Source organism: Glandiceps talaboti, chromosome 4, assembly GCF_964340395.1.
Source record: "Glandiceps talaboti chromosome 4, keGlaTala1.1, whole genome shotgun sequence".
NCBI classification, from domain to species: Eukaryota; Metazoa; Hemichordata; class Enteropneusta; family Spengelidae; genus Glandiceps; species Glandiceps talaboti.
In genome coordinates, this window is record NC_135552.1 from 1,107,392 (window position 1) to 1,122,318 (window position 14,927).

Here is a 14,927-nt window from a genome sequence, read left to right on the forward strand (position 1 = left end):
AATACTGTAGTACATATTTATGCTTGCTGTAAAACCTTTCAATGCCCAAAACACAATGTCATCAATTGTGTAGGGCACCATCAAACTTGCATATGAAAGATATTCGGTTTTTGTTAGTTAGTTTATATGTGTATTGTGTGTGTGTGTGTGTGTGTGTTTGTTTGTTTGTTTGTTTCTTTTTTGTTTGTTCATTTGCTTGTTTACATGTTTGTTTGTTTTTTCCGTCAGCAGTGAGCCGTTTTACTTTCTCTTTAGTGAAAACAATCTCGAGCATATGCAGATGTGACATCACTGTTTACCATCTAATTTTACAGGAATTCTAGAGAGAAACAGTGTCTGATACCACTATGGTCTCCCCATTAATTCTAGCCACTGAAGAACATTCATTTGAAATACCAGTTGTAGGCTTACAGCAGATCGGTTCTGCTTTCATATTCCTGCTGGTCCATGTACATTTTCAAGTTCCAGGACACAATGCAGTGCTCCAGGGCCGACCTGACGACCCAATATAAAAGAGCGTTCCATTTATCTAATACGTTATAATTAATGCCTTGGTCATTATCTTATATTTCCTTTAAACTAGACTGCACTTAAAACTGCAACACTGTATCTGTTTTTCTATGTATAACCTAACCGCAAGTTGTATGTATCCAGGACAGCAGCAGAATATGCATGGCCGCGAGGCAGGTGATCAAACGTTTTACTCCAATGTTCAATTCACATCCATTAATCAATACGAGACGCTGATGAGAAGTCACAGGCTGACGTTTTCGTCTTTTCGGCGAAGGTGTATTGCTCAGATATCTAAGTTTTTTCAATGAAACTAACATCATGATGGAAAATTTTATCAGTCGCACAAAGTGTATAGGATATCGCGATCTGGTAATGAAAGTCATAATAAGCTGACAGCTGGCCTTCTGATATTTCATTGTTGTACTAGCTGTTCTATACAAGGTACATGTATATGCAAATCAAAGCTTTGTTTATAACCATAGTTTTAACCATTGACGGTGTTTTAACTCTTTGCAAAAGTCCGAAAGTTGTGGAGGAAAATGACACAGACGTCTAAGTGATACATATCAAACCTTGTAAAATGAAACGAAAACGATGTTTGGTGTGAATTATATCAAAAACCAAATTTGCACGACAGAACACTAATATATCAAATGCAAACGGATGTTTTGAGTAGGTTTTGTTGGGCTACTTGAGTTTAACCAAGTTGAACACGATCACAGTATTTACATTTTGATCACAGACTATCTGTGATTTGATTTTTAGGTGTTAATAGTCAAGTCGTCTCACTACATTGCCGAGTAGTACCGATTGGTACGCTTCCACGGCAGTATAATACCAAGAAACAGTTTCTTATAATTGTCTGTGATAATACATAGTCTAGTTGCGAGACATTCAGGCATTCCTTTTACACGATACGACAAGCGCCTGGTATCGGAAGAAAGCCTGAAGGCCATCAGCTAGACCGTACGGTGAAAAGACCACATGCAGAGACATTCAACAATGGCGGCACGTACGTATATGTAACGAATACGTAAAATATACAGTGTGCAAAACAAGACTGGAAGCTGGAACAAAAGACTTAAATGTACGCTTAGTCTACGGAACTGTATATTTCGGTAGACTTAATGTCTAGCTAGTATACTGTTCGTATACTTCAGTACACGAAGTGCATATGTGAGATCTGCAGATACAGTAAATTTGCGTGGATTCATGTCTATTCAACTTTTTGTCCAGTGTCAGCGAAATGGTGGCGATGTTGTAAATAATCACACTTTGCCCAATACCTCTTGAAGTTTAACACATAGAAACTTTAACACTTTCAAGTGTCTTCACCCATATTATCAATGATGAGCTTTCTAATGACACATTGAACTTTGACCTTGACCTTGCCCTTCAGGTGAAATAACCATATGATTGTCCAAGTGTATATGTACATCTCTCATATGCATGGACTGATTTCAACCAAAGCTTGTGCAAATGGCATATGCTAAAGTCTGCATATATATATATATCACTCTGTTTCACAAAGTCAACAATAATAGCAAAATGACAGCCATATTTGTCGTAAAAAATCACACTTTGCCCAATAACTCTTTGCACTTTAACACAGAGACCTCATTCAAATGTCTTCACCCATATTATCAATGACGAGCTTTCTCATGACACATTGAACTTTGACCTCTGACATTCATGGTCAAATAGCAATATTATTGTCTAAGTGTATATGTATATCTCTGATATGCATGGACTGATTCCAACCAAACCTGGCACACTTCTCATATGCATGTCACTTCATTTCACAACCTGTACAATAACAGCCAAATGGCGGCCATATTTGTCTTCACATTTTACTCCTTAAGACTTGAACCTTAACAGATGGAGGTAACATTCAAATGTCTACCTCCATTTTATCAGTAATGACCTTTGTAATGAGACCATGGCCTTTGATCTTGACCTCAGTGTTCAAGGTCAGAGGACGAAAATTTGTTGAAATACATCAAATTGTAATTCTGTGGCAAGCACTAGCCATGTGATTTCAACTGTCTGCCTGTTCAATATCAGATATTATATTTGTTTTTAGATGACCTTTGAGTTAAGGTCAGACATAAATTGTCATAGTATGATTCATACAGACATCATGTAAAATCTATGAGGTGTGTTTGTGTTTGTGTTTGACAATCTTTAAGACAATGCTGACATAGTTGACATTGTCCAGGATCTATACATACAGATAAAAAATAATCCCTTTTTGGTGTTGAGTGGCTGTATCTTTTTCCATGACATTATTGTTGTTCTTTTTAAACTGGAAGCCAGCAAAATACTGCACAGACTTAACAACTTGTCATTGTAGTGTCAGACTAGACGAAATCATTCCCTTACATTTGCCTTGACATTACTTCAGGCCATACACATCTACCAAAATAGTCAGAGTATATTGTCACAATTTATATCTAGTCAATACTGTTAACCCACAGTCACTTTCAACATCACTTGCCAAATACCGTCATACCTACGCATATTATTATAACAAACTCACTCCTATCAAATATCCTTAGTCCTTTCTTTAACACACACATAAACACAAATCATACTTCCATTTTCTATACATCACTCCTCACACATTTCAGCAATTACATTACTAAGTCCTCTAACATTTCAGTCTGTAACTTTATTTCATGTTCAAACAATACACCACATCTTTCAATAATGCCAACCAAAATCCATTCTTTCCTACTACAACAAATCCTCTTTGGGGTAATGTCTTCGACGAAGGCTTGTTGTTATTCATTTACTGTGCAACATTCCATGCTCAGTTGATGCCATCTGATTTAAATCATGCTGTATATAAATACTCCAGTTGCATGTGTTCCAAAATGAAGGTGTTGGTGTACTTAGTAACAAGTAAACAAAGCATGTAGCTTGCAGAATCTAACCTCCAGGTCAGGATTCAAGTGCGCAGCTGTGGGTAATGGGCATTGAACCAATTCAAGTTGAATCTGTTCAGTATTAAGTTTGATTTTCCTGTCCTAATTACAATTTACTTGGAACCGAATCGAAACCACTCCCTGAGGTGGTTTCAAACCGGTTCAACTAAATCGGTTTACAATTGATTTAAGAGCATATGGGGAGAAATGAATTAGATTTGAATCGAAATAGGTCAGAATTTTAAATGGGGATGTGAATTTTATGGAAAATTTCAAATTTATATTGCCCGTTGCAAATACTAGTATGATACTGTTGTGTTTATTTTCTTGCATTCCAGTGTACATACACTATCAATGCTTCAAGGTTTCATGCAATGGTGTGATTTTGAGAACTTATAACAGAGAAAAATATAATGATCAGAAAAAACAACTTGCACAGATGTTGATAAACAGTTTACTGTAACATGGGCAACCTGAAAAACTCCTTTTGTGAATATTGAATGATTGTGGTTTCTTTACATGTAACTCAAATGAACTCTGCTCATTATATAACATAACACCACAAATGTGTCCTATGTAAACCAGGAAGGGGGGGGGGGGATTTTTAGCTCCCAAAGTATTAATGCTAATGTGCCTGAAATTGTCAAGGATCTACACATAATAGATAAGAAATGAACAACGTACCCTTTAAGGTGTTGTCAGTGTATCTTTTTGATTGCCTTAAAGGCCATGCCGTAGTTGTTATCTTTTTTGAACTGAAAGCCCACACCGTAATTTACAAACTAAGGTATGAGTAAAGAGATTGTTACACTATAAGTGTAATAACTAGCTACAGATGTCAAATTGTCAGATATACACATGTCTCTTTCTTTTCAGACATTGACCTTTGACCTTTTGACTTTTACTTTTACGGTCAATTATTAAGATAAAGCTATTCTTGTATATCACAGACACTTTGTAGTATTTGTTCATTTCATTAAGTCATATTTACAAGTAATAATAATAAAAAATATGTGGATACTTAGGTATTACTTTTTACTAAATGGCAGCCAAACGACCGGTATTTGTAGTAAACATATCTATATATTACTGCATAACTTAAGACCCCCCCCCCCCCCCCCCCCCCCAAACTTAAATACATAGAGATGTCATTCACCAATGTCAAATTCCATGTCATACGCAAGATTTCTTGTATTAAAATGAAGCCATTTCTTACATATCAACGACACATACAGTTATGGTTATTTATTTGTTGTTGCAGTAGCAATTTCTTTTAAATCATGCCACCATTCACTCACATAGAAATGAAGTATTTGAGGGTAGCATGTTTTGGGTGAAGACTTGTTCTTGAGTGAATGAAGCATTTGAGGGTAGCATGTTTTGGGTGAAGACTTGTTCTTGAGTGAATGAAGCAGGGTATTAACAATAATGTCTACTTATTTGGCAGACACCAAGGTAATACAGAGAGAGGTATGAGACTTGCCTTTGAGCTGATCAAACATGGTTGTGATCCAACTGGTCTGTCAGAGGTGAATGGCGATCCTCCACTCTACTGTGCATTACGATATGGCCTTCACTCAGGTATAGCATAGTTTTATTTTAAAGGTGATTCAAAATGCCCTATACCACAACCTTGAAAAATGTTCTTTAGATCATGTCATGCAAAGCTAACTATTCAAAATTGCATTTTAAGGGAGAGAAAAAGAGTTGGTGATCAGCGGCGACCTGAGTAGCCATGAATTTGCAGTTATACTGCCTATTGTTCTCCCTTTAGGGGATTATGACTTCATGGAGACTTCCGGTTCATGCCAGTTATTATAGCAAGCAATGGCAGACAGTAGTAATTCTGACTTTGGTACTCGTCAGAATTATCTGAGAGTGATGAATCTTCTTTCAATGACGATTTTACCATGCTTGATAGATTGATTTGGCTTTTTATATACTTAGGTGTCATATCCTACGATATTAGCAACAATAGGGAAAATGCTAGTGATGTTGGAGAGTATATCGGGTTCAAGTTGATTGCCAATTTGGCCCTCGATAAAACTAGGAGCCAACTACTGTATTACAAATTGATATCAAAATGCCCCAAATGATAACTAGAATGTATTGACTCAACAAATAATAATTCAAAACAAGCATAATGTTTTGATTGTTGATTTTTTTCCCGTCCCAGCAGTTGATTGCTACTAAAGTTCAATGGTTTTGTGGTGTAGGCCTTTGACTTCCCTGGCGAGACAAAAAAATAAAGCCAACCTAATCTTGTTGCCTATATATGAAATGATAGTGACCTGTAAATGTTTCAGTGTGTCTGTTGTGGTCTTGTATTGTCACATGTTTGGTTTGTGACAGCGAGTTTACATCTATTATTTTCGGCCAGGGCTGTCTAGGGCGCGATACTCTAGTCCGAGTCTGAGACCCATGTAAAACCATGAGACCCATGTATCAGGAATTCATACACACGTGAACAAAAACATTCAAAATTGTATGCAAATATATCTAGCAACATGACCACACCCATAGCAACAGCAAAATGATCGCGTATATCACAAAGATAGCAACATGGTTGGATAGGGAACTGGATAGTCATTCAGCAAATGAACACCTACTGTTAGCATGGACTAGCATATGGATAAATATTTCTAAAAACTGTACAGTTGTGCTACAACGCCATTGGCAGTATTGTATTTCTCAAAGATCCCTTATACTTATACTACTATATTAGGCTCACATGTCCATAAGGTCACATGTTCTGAATAATGGGTAGATCTGTTGACATAAAATGACAAAGACTGAAGTGTGCTGTTGAAAACTTCAGGTACAATTTTGAAGTTTGTGTTTGGAGCAAAAGTTTCAATACTATGGTATATCAACGCAGAATGATGAATTTTCATTTAAAAGATTAAAATATATTATTTCAACTGTCCAGTTAATATGTATGCATCTTTCCTACATTTTATACATGCAGGTAATTTCAGCCTACTAAAGTATTTATTTGAAAATTATGCAAAAAGTGATGAGAGAAAAAGCATGACCATTAACAGAGGGGAATCACTATACCATGTTGTGGTGAGAGCCAGGAATGTTGGACCGCAGAATATTGAAACTGCATTGCGAATTCTCATCAGCTACAAAGTCAATCCATGCGTGATCAACTCAGAGGGGAAGTTAGCTGCTGATTACATAGGGAAATCTTCACCAGTTGCAAAGATCTTGAGAAAGGCTATGGATGAGCAACAGTATGCCAAATCAGTCCAAGCAGCAGTTGTGCCAACTTCAACTGTTCAAGCAGAAGCTCAAACTCAACAGAATCCAAAAGGGAGAGCAGCCCAACATAAGATGAAAGGTACAGTCTTTTAGAACCAGATAAACTAAGTGGTTCTAAAAGTGATGGTATTGTTGTTAATTCTAAGTCAGAATGGTTACTTATAATTTTATCCAACCACTGGTGAAAAAGTGTCTTTTGCTGAGATGTATAAATTTGTTTGTAGTACAGCAGATCCACACATTTACATAAATATTTACACACGCTAACATACAAATTTGTGCTAACACTCATTCACAAATACACAACGTCACAAATTTAAAGGCCAGGTTTTTTGCATTAATTAGTGTCATCTTATCAGTGAAGGCATGAGGATTAGATAGTCTTTTTTGTTCAAAAGTATATAGCCTTGCGAGAAAATCTTTCAACTCCTAATCATTATTGGGCCTTTAAATATATATTGTATGACTCAGAACATGAAATAAATTTTGAAATAAATGATAGTCTTGAAGTTTGACATCAAGATAAACTGTACCTATAAAGCAATACATTATAGAATAACCTAAACAAGCAATACTGTCAACATCTTGCTTGAAACTGGTTATTAGGCCTAATTGACATAGACAGTAAATCATTAGTTATTAGCCCAAATTGGCGTAGCCCTGAATAGTACGTGAATCATTAGTTATTAGGCCAAATTGACATTATATAGCCCTGAATAGTGAAACATTAGTTATTAGGCCAAATTGACATAGCCCTGAATAGTGAATCATTAGTTATTAGGCCAAATTGACATAGCCCTGAATAGTGAATCATTAGTTATTAGCCCAAATTGACATAGCCCTGAATGGTACGTGAATCATTAGTTATTAGGCCAAATTGACATTATATAGCCCTGAATAGTGAATCATTAGTTATTAGGCCAAATTGACATTATATAGCCCTGAATAGTGAAACATTAGTTATTAGGCCAAATTGACATAGCCCTGAATAGTGAATCATTAGTTATTAGGCCAAATTGACATAGCCCTGAATAGTGAATCATTAGTTATTAGCCCAAATTGACATAGCCCTGAATGGTACGTGAATCATTAGTTATTAGGCTAAATTGACATAGCCCTGACCGTATGATAGTGAATCATTAGTTATTAGGCCAAATTGACATAGCCCAGAATAGTGAATCATTAGTTATTAGGCCAAATTGACATAGCCCTGAATAGTGAATCATTAGTTATTAGGCCAAATTGACATAGCCCTGAATAGTATGTGAATCATTAGTTATTAGGCCAAATTGACATAGCCCTGAATAGTGAATCATTAGTTATTAGGCCAATTGACATAGCCCTGAATAGTACGTGAATCATTAGTTATTAGGCCAAATTGACATAGCCCTGAATAGTGAATCATTAGTTATTAGGCCAAATTGACATAGCCCTGAATAGTATGTGAATCATTAGTTATTAGGCCAAATTCACATAGCCCTGAATAGTGAATCATTAGTTATTAGGCCAATTGACATAGCCCTGAATAGTACGTGAATCATTAGTTATTAGGCCAAATTGACATAGCCCTGAATCACTAGTGAATCATTAGTTATTAGCCCAAATTGACATAGCCCTGAATAGTGAATCATTAGTTATTAGCCCAAATTGACATAGCCCAGAATAGTAGATGGCACTGTTGATTGGCTGTCTCTTGTGTGGGATAACTAAAGATCAAACTAACTGTCTACAGAGTCTGACTCTTCAAAATGCCGCTGCACCTCTTGTCAGTTGCTCACGCAAGTTTGATCACACCACTCCAGTACTTGTCAACTTGCACTGGCTTCAAGTTGAAGCAAGGATCAAATTCAAAATTCTGGTAACCACTTTCAAAATCAGCAATCATGCTGCACCCCTGTATCTGATTGAACTAGTTCGATTGTACGTTCCGACTAGAGATCTTAGATCAGCGGAGAAGCTGCATTTAATTCAATAGTGTGGCAACTTTATCAAAACATATGGACAAAGAGCCTTCTCAGTTTGCACACCTTCCTTGTGGAATACACTACCATTTGATATTCATAGCGCTGAGACTGTTCACATGTTCAAAAGTGGGTTGAAGACGCATCTTTTCAGACGGTATCTAATTTAGTGTTTTCAAGTTGAGTCGCCAGGTTCACCGCAGGACAGTTGACTCTATTTTAATGTGTTATGCTATTTAACAAGTGATTTGTTTTAATCCACTAGCTGTCTTCTGTATTTTTATCCTTCGTATTTGAAAGAACTTTTAACCCACAAGCAAATTTATATGTACTCTTTTGAGATATTTTATTGGTGGTTTTCTAGCACAACTGAACTGATAAGGTTCAGTAGTGCTATAGGCATGGCAAAGTGTGTGTGTGTTTGTGTGTAAACAACTTAAAGTCAAAAACTGCAGGACGATTGCCATGATATTTAGTGGGGACATTACTTGTGGGGTCTTGTTGTGAAATTGTTGAAATCAAAGTGATCTTGCCACCGGTGTGTGATTTGGGTACTAAACAAATGTGATTTTTGGTCAAAAAACTTAAACTCAAAACTACTGGGCAGGTCAGTCTCAAATTTGGTGGAAACATTCTGAAGGGTGTTAAGATTAAGAAGAGTTCATGGCATGATGATCCTGTCAGTGATATGCAAATTAGGGCTAAAAAATGTGTCTTTTTGGTCAAAAATCTTTAATTCTGAAACTACTGAGCAGATTGGGCTGAAATTTAATGGGAATGCACCTTGGGGTGTGTGGATGCCAAAGAAATATTAAGCATATAATGATTTCATCAATAATATGCAAATTAGGTGTAAAAATGTGAATTTTGGTAAAAAACATACCTCAAACAGTACTTAGTCAATGAGACTGCAACTTGGTGAGATGTTTCTAGATGTTCTGCACAGGAAGTACCAAAACTCCATGTAGATAGACTGTTATGGTATGACTTGAAGCTTGAATGAGATGTGTTACTATTATGTGTGTAAAACTTCAACCTTACACCTCCAACCCAACAACCAAATGCGATATCCCTGTAAAAACCCTCACCTAACATCTTTTTTTATTATTATATAATAATTAGCCCCTTCACTTGTAATAATTATAATAAAAATAATAATTTTAATAATGATGATAAAGTTTATTTGAATATTAACCACTCTATCTGGGGTAGTTTGTTATGCTGAGTTCAAAAAAGGGGGTCATTTTATGAACATCTCTTCCCATGGTAACCAAAATCACCATAATGTGCTAATCATTTTTCCAAACTTGACATAAAACATGAAAAAACATAAACATAAACATTTCATAATTTACATCTTTGCATTTATTTTGGATTAATATATTATTGCATGTTATTGGCTATTCATGAAAATACAATTTGTAATAAATAAAATTCCTACAGCATTTTTCATGTCTTAATACAAGCTAAATTTAGACTGAATTTTTGTGTCATGGAAATTATGGTAGCAGAAGTCATGACACAGGTCAAAATCAAGTATGGCTTGCCGGCACAACAACATCGTAGTTTTTAGATTGAGATCAAATAAAATCAAACTCATACGATTTTAGAAGAGATTCAAACAACTTAAAATCTCAAAATTTTATCGCAAGTAAGGCAGAGATAAGAAAATTAAATCAAGTGATTGTAGGAGTGCAAACTTGATATTTAATTCTGAATACAATGTCAGATTTCCCAAAGAAAAACAATGGCTGTGTCCTTTTATGACAACTGAACTTTGACACAGGTGCTCACCACAGTCACATCAGTACAGTGTGCTCCATGTCGGAAAAAATTGATATTCTTTTCATTAAACTTTGCAACATTATTTTATGACAACTAAACTTCACTCAGCTCAGGTTCAACTTTTTCAAATGCACACTAATCTGTCTGAAAAATCGTAAGTAGAGACCAAAGAGGTTTTGTGAAAATCTGAGTCATTGCTACCGTAGATGTCAATCAAATATTGGTGCCTAAATGCTTCAGGGAATACTGGACAATTGAGATCTTTGCTGGGCCGCAGTGCTAGTGCCAATTTAGTAATGAATAAAATAATATTGTTTTATACTTTTATTCATATACATGGCAAGTACCAAGCTCCCAATTTATGACTTGAAGCTTAAATGGGAAATGTTGCACAATTAGTTGTGTGTAAAACTTGTACACTCCTACACACACAACAACAACCATAAGTGACATTCCTCTGATATAAAGGCCTCCCAACATTTTTCATTATTATAATATTAAACCCCTTAACTTGTACTAATAATAATGATAACAATAATAATGATAAGAGTGAATCATTAGTTATTAGCCCCAAATTGACATAGTGAATACACAATGCACATAAAGCTTTCAATTAAGTTTCTACACTTATATTTTATTTATTTTCTTTGACTTTATAATGTAATAGCTACTGCTACAATGACAGCATCAACCAGAACCAAGACAGCAACTTCATCCTCATCATCTGAAAAACCAGTACAGAAACAAGATAAACCAAAAGGTAAGCTGTTTATTATAAGTAATTAGATATTTCTTTCTGTTAACTATTGACTGAATTTTGAACTCTGCCTCATCAGCTGAGGGTTTATTTATATCCATTACATACTATAGACACTACTGCACATGTGCAAGCCAAGCATGCACTTTTTCCTAGTGTTCAGTAGTGTTATAGGCATGCCAAAGTGTGTCAGTGTGTGTGTGTAATCAACTTAAAGTAAAAAACCAGTCTGTACCGATTGCCATAATATTTGGTATATTACTTTGGGTGTCTAGTTTGGAAATTGTTCAAAGCAAAATGATCTTACCACTTGTGTGTGATTTGGGTAAAAAAATGTGATTTTAGGTCAAAAAACTTAAACTCCAAAACTGCTCAGCAGATCCGTCTGAAATGTGGTTTGAATGTTCTTAGTGGTGTTTAGATAAAGAATTGTTCATGACATGATCCCATCAGTGATAAGCAAATTAGGGCTAAAATGTGTCTTTTTGGTCAAAAATCTATAATTCCAAAAACCACTGAACAGATTAGGCTAACATTTGGTGGGAGTGTTCTTAGGGGTGTTTAGATTAAGAATTGTTCATGATCTCATAGGTGATATGCAAATTAAGTCTAAAATGTATCTTTTTTGTCAAAAATATATAGTTCCCAAACTACAGAACACATTGGGCTAAAATTTGATGGAGATGCATCTGGGGATATGTAGATGAAGCTGTATTCACAACGTGATAATTCCATCAGCAATATACAAATTAGGTCTAAAAATGTCAATTTTGGTCAAAAAGTTATATCTTGAAACTGCATGGTGAATGGGTTGAAACTTGGTGGAGCTAGATATTTCTGAAGGTATTCTGCAGTTATTGTTGAAAACATTTCAACACAATTGGCCCTGGCAACCATGACAACACCCTTAGTAACAGAAATTATTAAAAAGATAACAAAATGGATGGGTAGGTAAGTGGCTAAAGATTCAAAAAATGTATGCAAATATGCCTAGCAACAGGACCATGTCCATGACAACAGCTAAGTGATGGTTTATATTGCAAAGATGTAAAGTTGGAAGGATAGGCAAGTTACTAAAGATTCCAAAACTGTATGCAAATATCAATAGCAACAAGACCATGTCCATAGCAACAGTGAAATACGTTTGTGGCAATGCCACTGGTGTTATTTTTTGTCAATATTTTAGATATAACAAATATTTTCAATTAGGGAGTTTTGATATGCCATACAAAGGGCTTCAGGCCCTGTATTCTGTGTGAGGGCATTCTAAATACCTCATTAGCATATGACAGTATGGTTACATTTAACTGCATGGTATTTAAACCTAATAAATGCTAATAAAATATAATGTAGTTTAGGAATTGTTACATCTCCCAAGAGTGCATTTTCAGGCATGGCATAGTCAGCCACTAACTGACTGACCTGATTTCACAGCATAACCAACTTGACTATAGGTACTTTGTCTGACATAAACTGTAGAATATGAACATTTAGATAAATGAATAAATAGAATGGGATAGATTTTTACTAAATGTTGGCGGCTGCTTCAATTTTTCACCAACTTTTATATGCTATAATATAATCATGTATGAGAACATCCAACATGTTGTTTATATGTAGTGGATCATATTGAGTGCTTTGTGGTCCCATGCACATTTTGCTCCTCACTGAATCAATCCACAATTTTCATTATTTCTCTAATAAAATGTATCTGTTAAAGTGTATGTAAATAGGTGTCCAAACTTTCTGACTTTTTGCCTGCAAATGACGTAGTTTTCATAGGTGATTAAAGATTTGTATGACATTTTTGACAAAAGTACGATATTAATAGTGAAAAATGTTATTAGTGAAATAATGAAAATTGTGGGGCTATGTCTTCCATGAAGACTTGTTGTTGAGTCTTGCACTGTTCACTGCATTAAGCTACACACCGTGGAAATGATGTAGTGTACATGTACACCCTATGTATGTATGTATGTATGTATGTATGTATTCCTAAGTTCATTGAGTTTCAGTTGATAACCATTCTTGAATAACAAAATTCACTTCAATACATAAGATAATCTTTGCAGTAAAGCTACATATTATGACTGTTTCTGTAGATTGTTACAATCCTTTGGACCTTCAGTGGGACAGTTATGGGTAGAAATTCTGGCCCCACTGTACATATGTACCCACAAGGAATTTTTATGAGATTTTATTACCTTGATGTGATCTCAAAACTGACATATTTTTCATTTCATATCATAATAAATTTCACACTAACAAATAGACTACTGGTCCAGGATCAGTTTTGTAATCTTTTGATGTTATGAATATGGTAAATACATTGTACTCTTACAAGAAGAGTTCAGATCAAATCTGGTTAGGTATGAGATTCAGCTTTTGTCACTACTGGGTGCTAATTAATTTTGATTTGTGGTGAAAAAGCTCCTTAATGTATTTTAGTACTTGCATTAGCCACTGTTGAATGAAGACAAACATTTGGGAATAGTATGTAGTGATACCTTGATTTAGTCACTGTCAGTTTGCATGGACACTCGGATTAAAGTTGAAATTTTCTTTCAGGTGGGCATATGTATAGAGATAGACCCAGTTTTCATGAGGCTGTTGGTTACAAGGAGATGTGTCAATGGGAAAATGCTCTGAAAAGTTTTGGAAAGATTATTGAGGATTGCCATGATGATGACTTCATGGCTAATGATTTAAAGAGAAGCAAGAGACATGTACTCAGTGTTCTACAATATATTACAAGTATGTTGATTTACTTATTATTAATGTTGACAATCTTTCCAGTCGGTCAGCTTTTAATTCAAATTGATATATTATTGACAAAAGATAGCAAGTGAATGTGAATTTTAGTCATAATACTTATCTCAGAAACTATTTCAAAGGCAAATTGGTTTCAGTTGTGGAAAATATCCCAAGGGGTGCACAGTACACTGAATAGCCTACAATTACAACTCTCTCTCTGATTTGTGTGCTCAGACATTCTCTTTCTGTACAGACAAATACCCACCTTTTTGCTTACTTTTGGGTTACCCTCTGCTTCCCCTTGATATTGCCAAGTGTGATAATTTTGATAACTTTGTGCTCTCTGCACCCTGTGGTCCATCCCCCAGTGGTCACATGACCCTGACTAGCCAATACCCAGTACACCTTGGCAAAGTTGCGAATTTTCGTACGAAAGCCCTGGACTCTGTGAGTTTTTATCCTCTTGTGCCGAGTTTACACAAGTTATCCCCTATTGAGTGGTGAACACTTCGCTGAGCATCTCAGGATCCCAGCTAAGTCACTCCTTTTTATTCTCGTGTGCTGTGTCGTTTACTTTTTGACACTTTGTTTTTTTGTGTGTAGTTGGAGCCTCGTTGTATCAGGCCGTCATCTTGCCTTTGTCATTTTCTCAGTTTAGTTTTCCTCCGCCATGTCACGTCAACCTCACTTAGGTACGTGTGGACATCCCATCTTAGTTGGGGATGACCATGATCTTTGTGTGGACTGCAGATCATGTCAGCCCAACCAGACATGCGATTTCTGCAGTAGTTGGACCGATCATCAGTGGAATATGTTTTCAGTGTGTGGTGAGGTTGATCACTCTTCAACGCACATCTACTATACTGAAGTGAAGTACTTCCCAGGAAGGTAAGTCCACTTCTCCCTCTTGGGAAAACCGGCTTTTTCAAGATGATAATGGTACCTCTCCTAGAGATCCTGGAG

At 35.8% G+C, this 14,927-nt stretch overlaps 1 protein-coding gene across 1 annotated transcript in view; it reads left to right on the plus strand.

Annotated features, from left to right (window-relative positions):
- Positions 1-6,463: 6,463 nt before the first annotated feature.
- The window catches only part of LOC144433630 (TPR and ankyrin repeat-containing protein 1-like), a 193,973-nt gene continuing 185,509 nt past the window's right edge, over positions 6,464-14,927 (plus strand). The window contains exons 1-3 of the mRNA XM_078121973.1: positions 6,464-6,786; positions 11,121-11,213; positions 13,779-13,964. Coding sequence (XP_077978099.1) covers positions 6,471-6,786; positions 11,121-11,213; positions 13,779-13,964 — 595 coding nt within the window. The 5' untranslated portion in view covers positions 6,464-6,470. The remainder of the gene's footprint in view (positions 6,787-11,120; positions 11,214-13,778; positions 13,965-14,927) is intronic.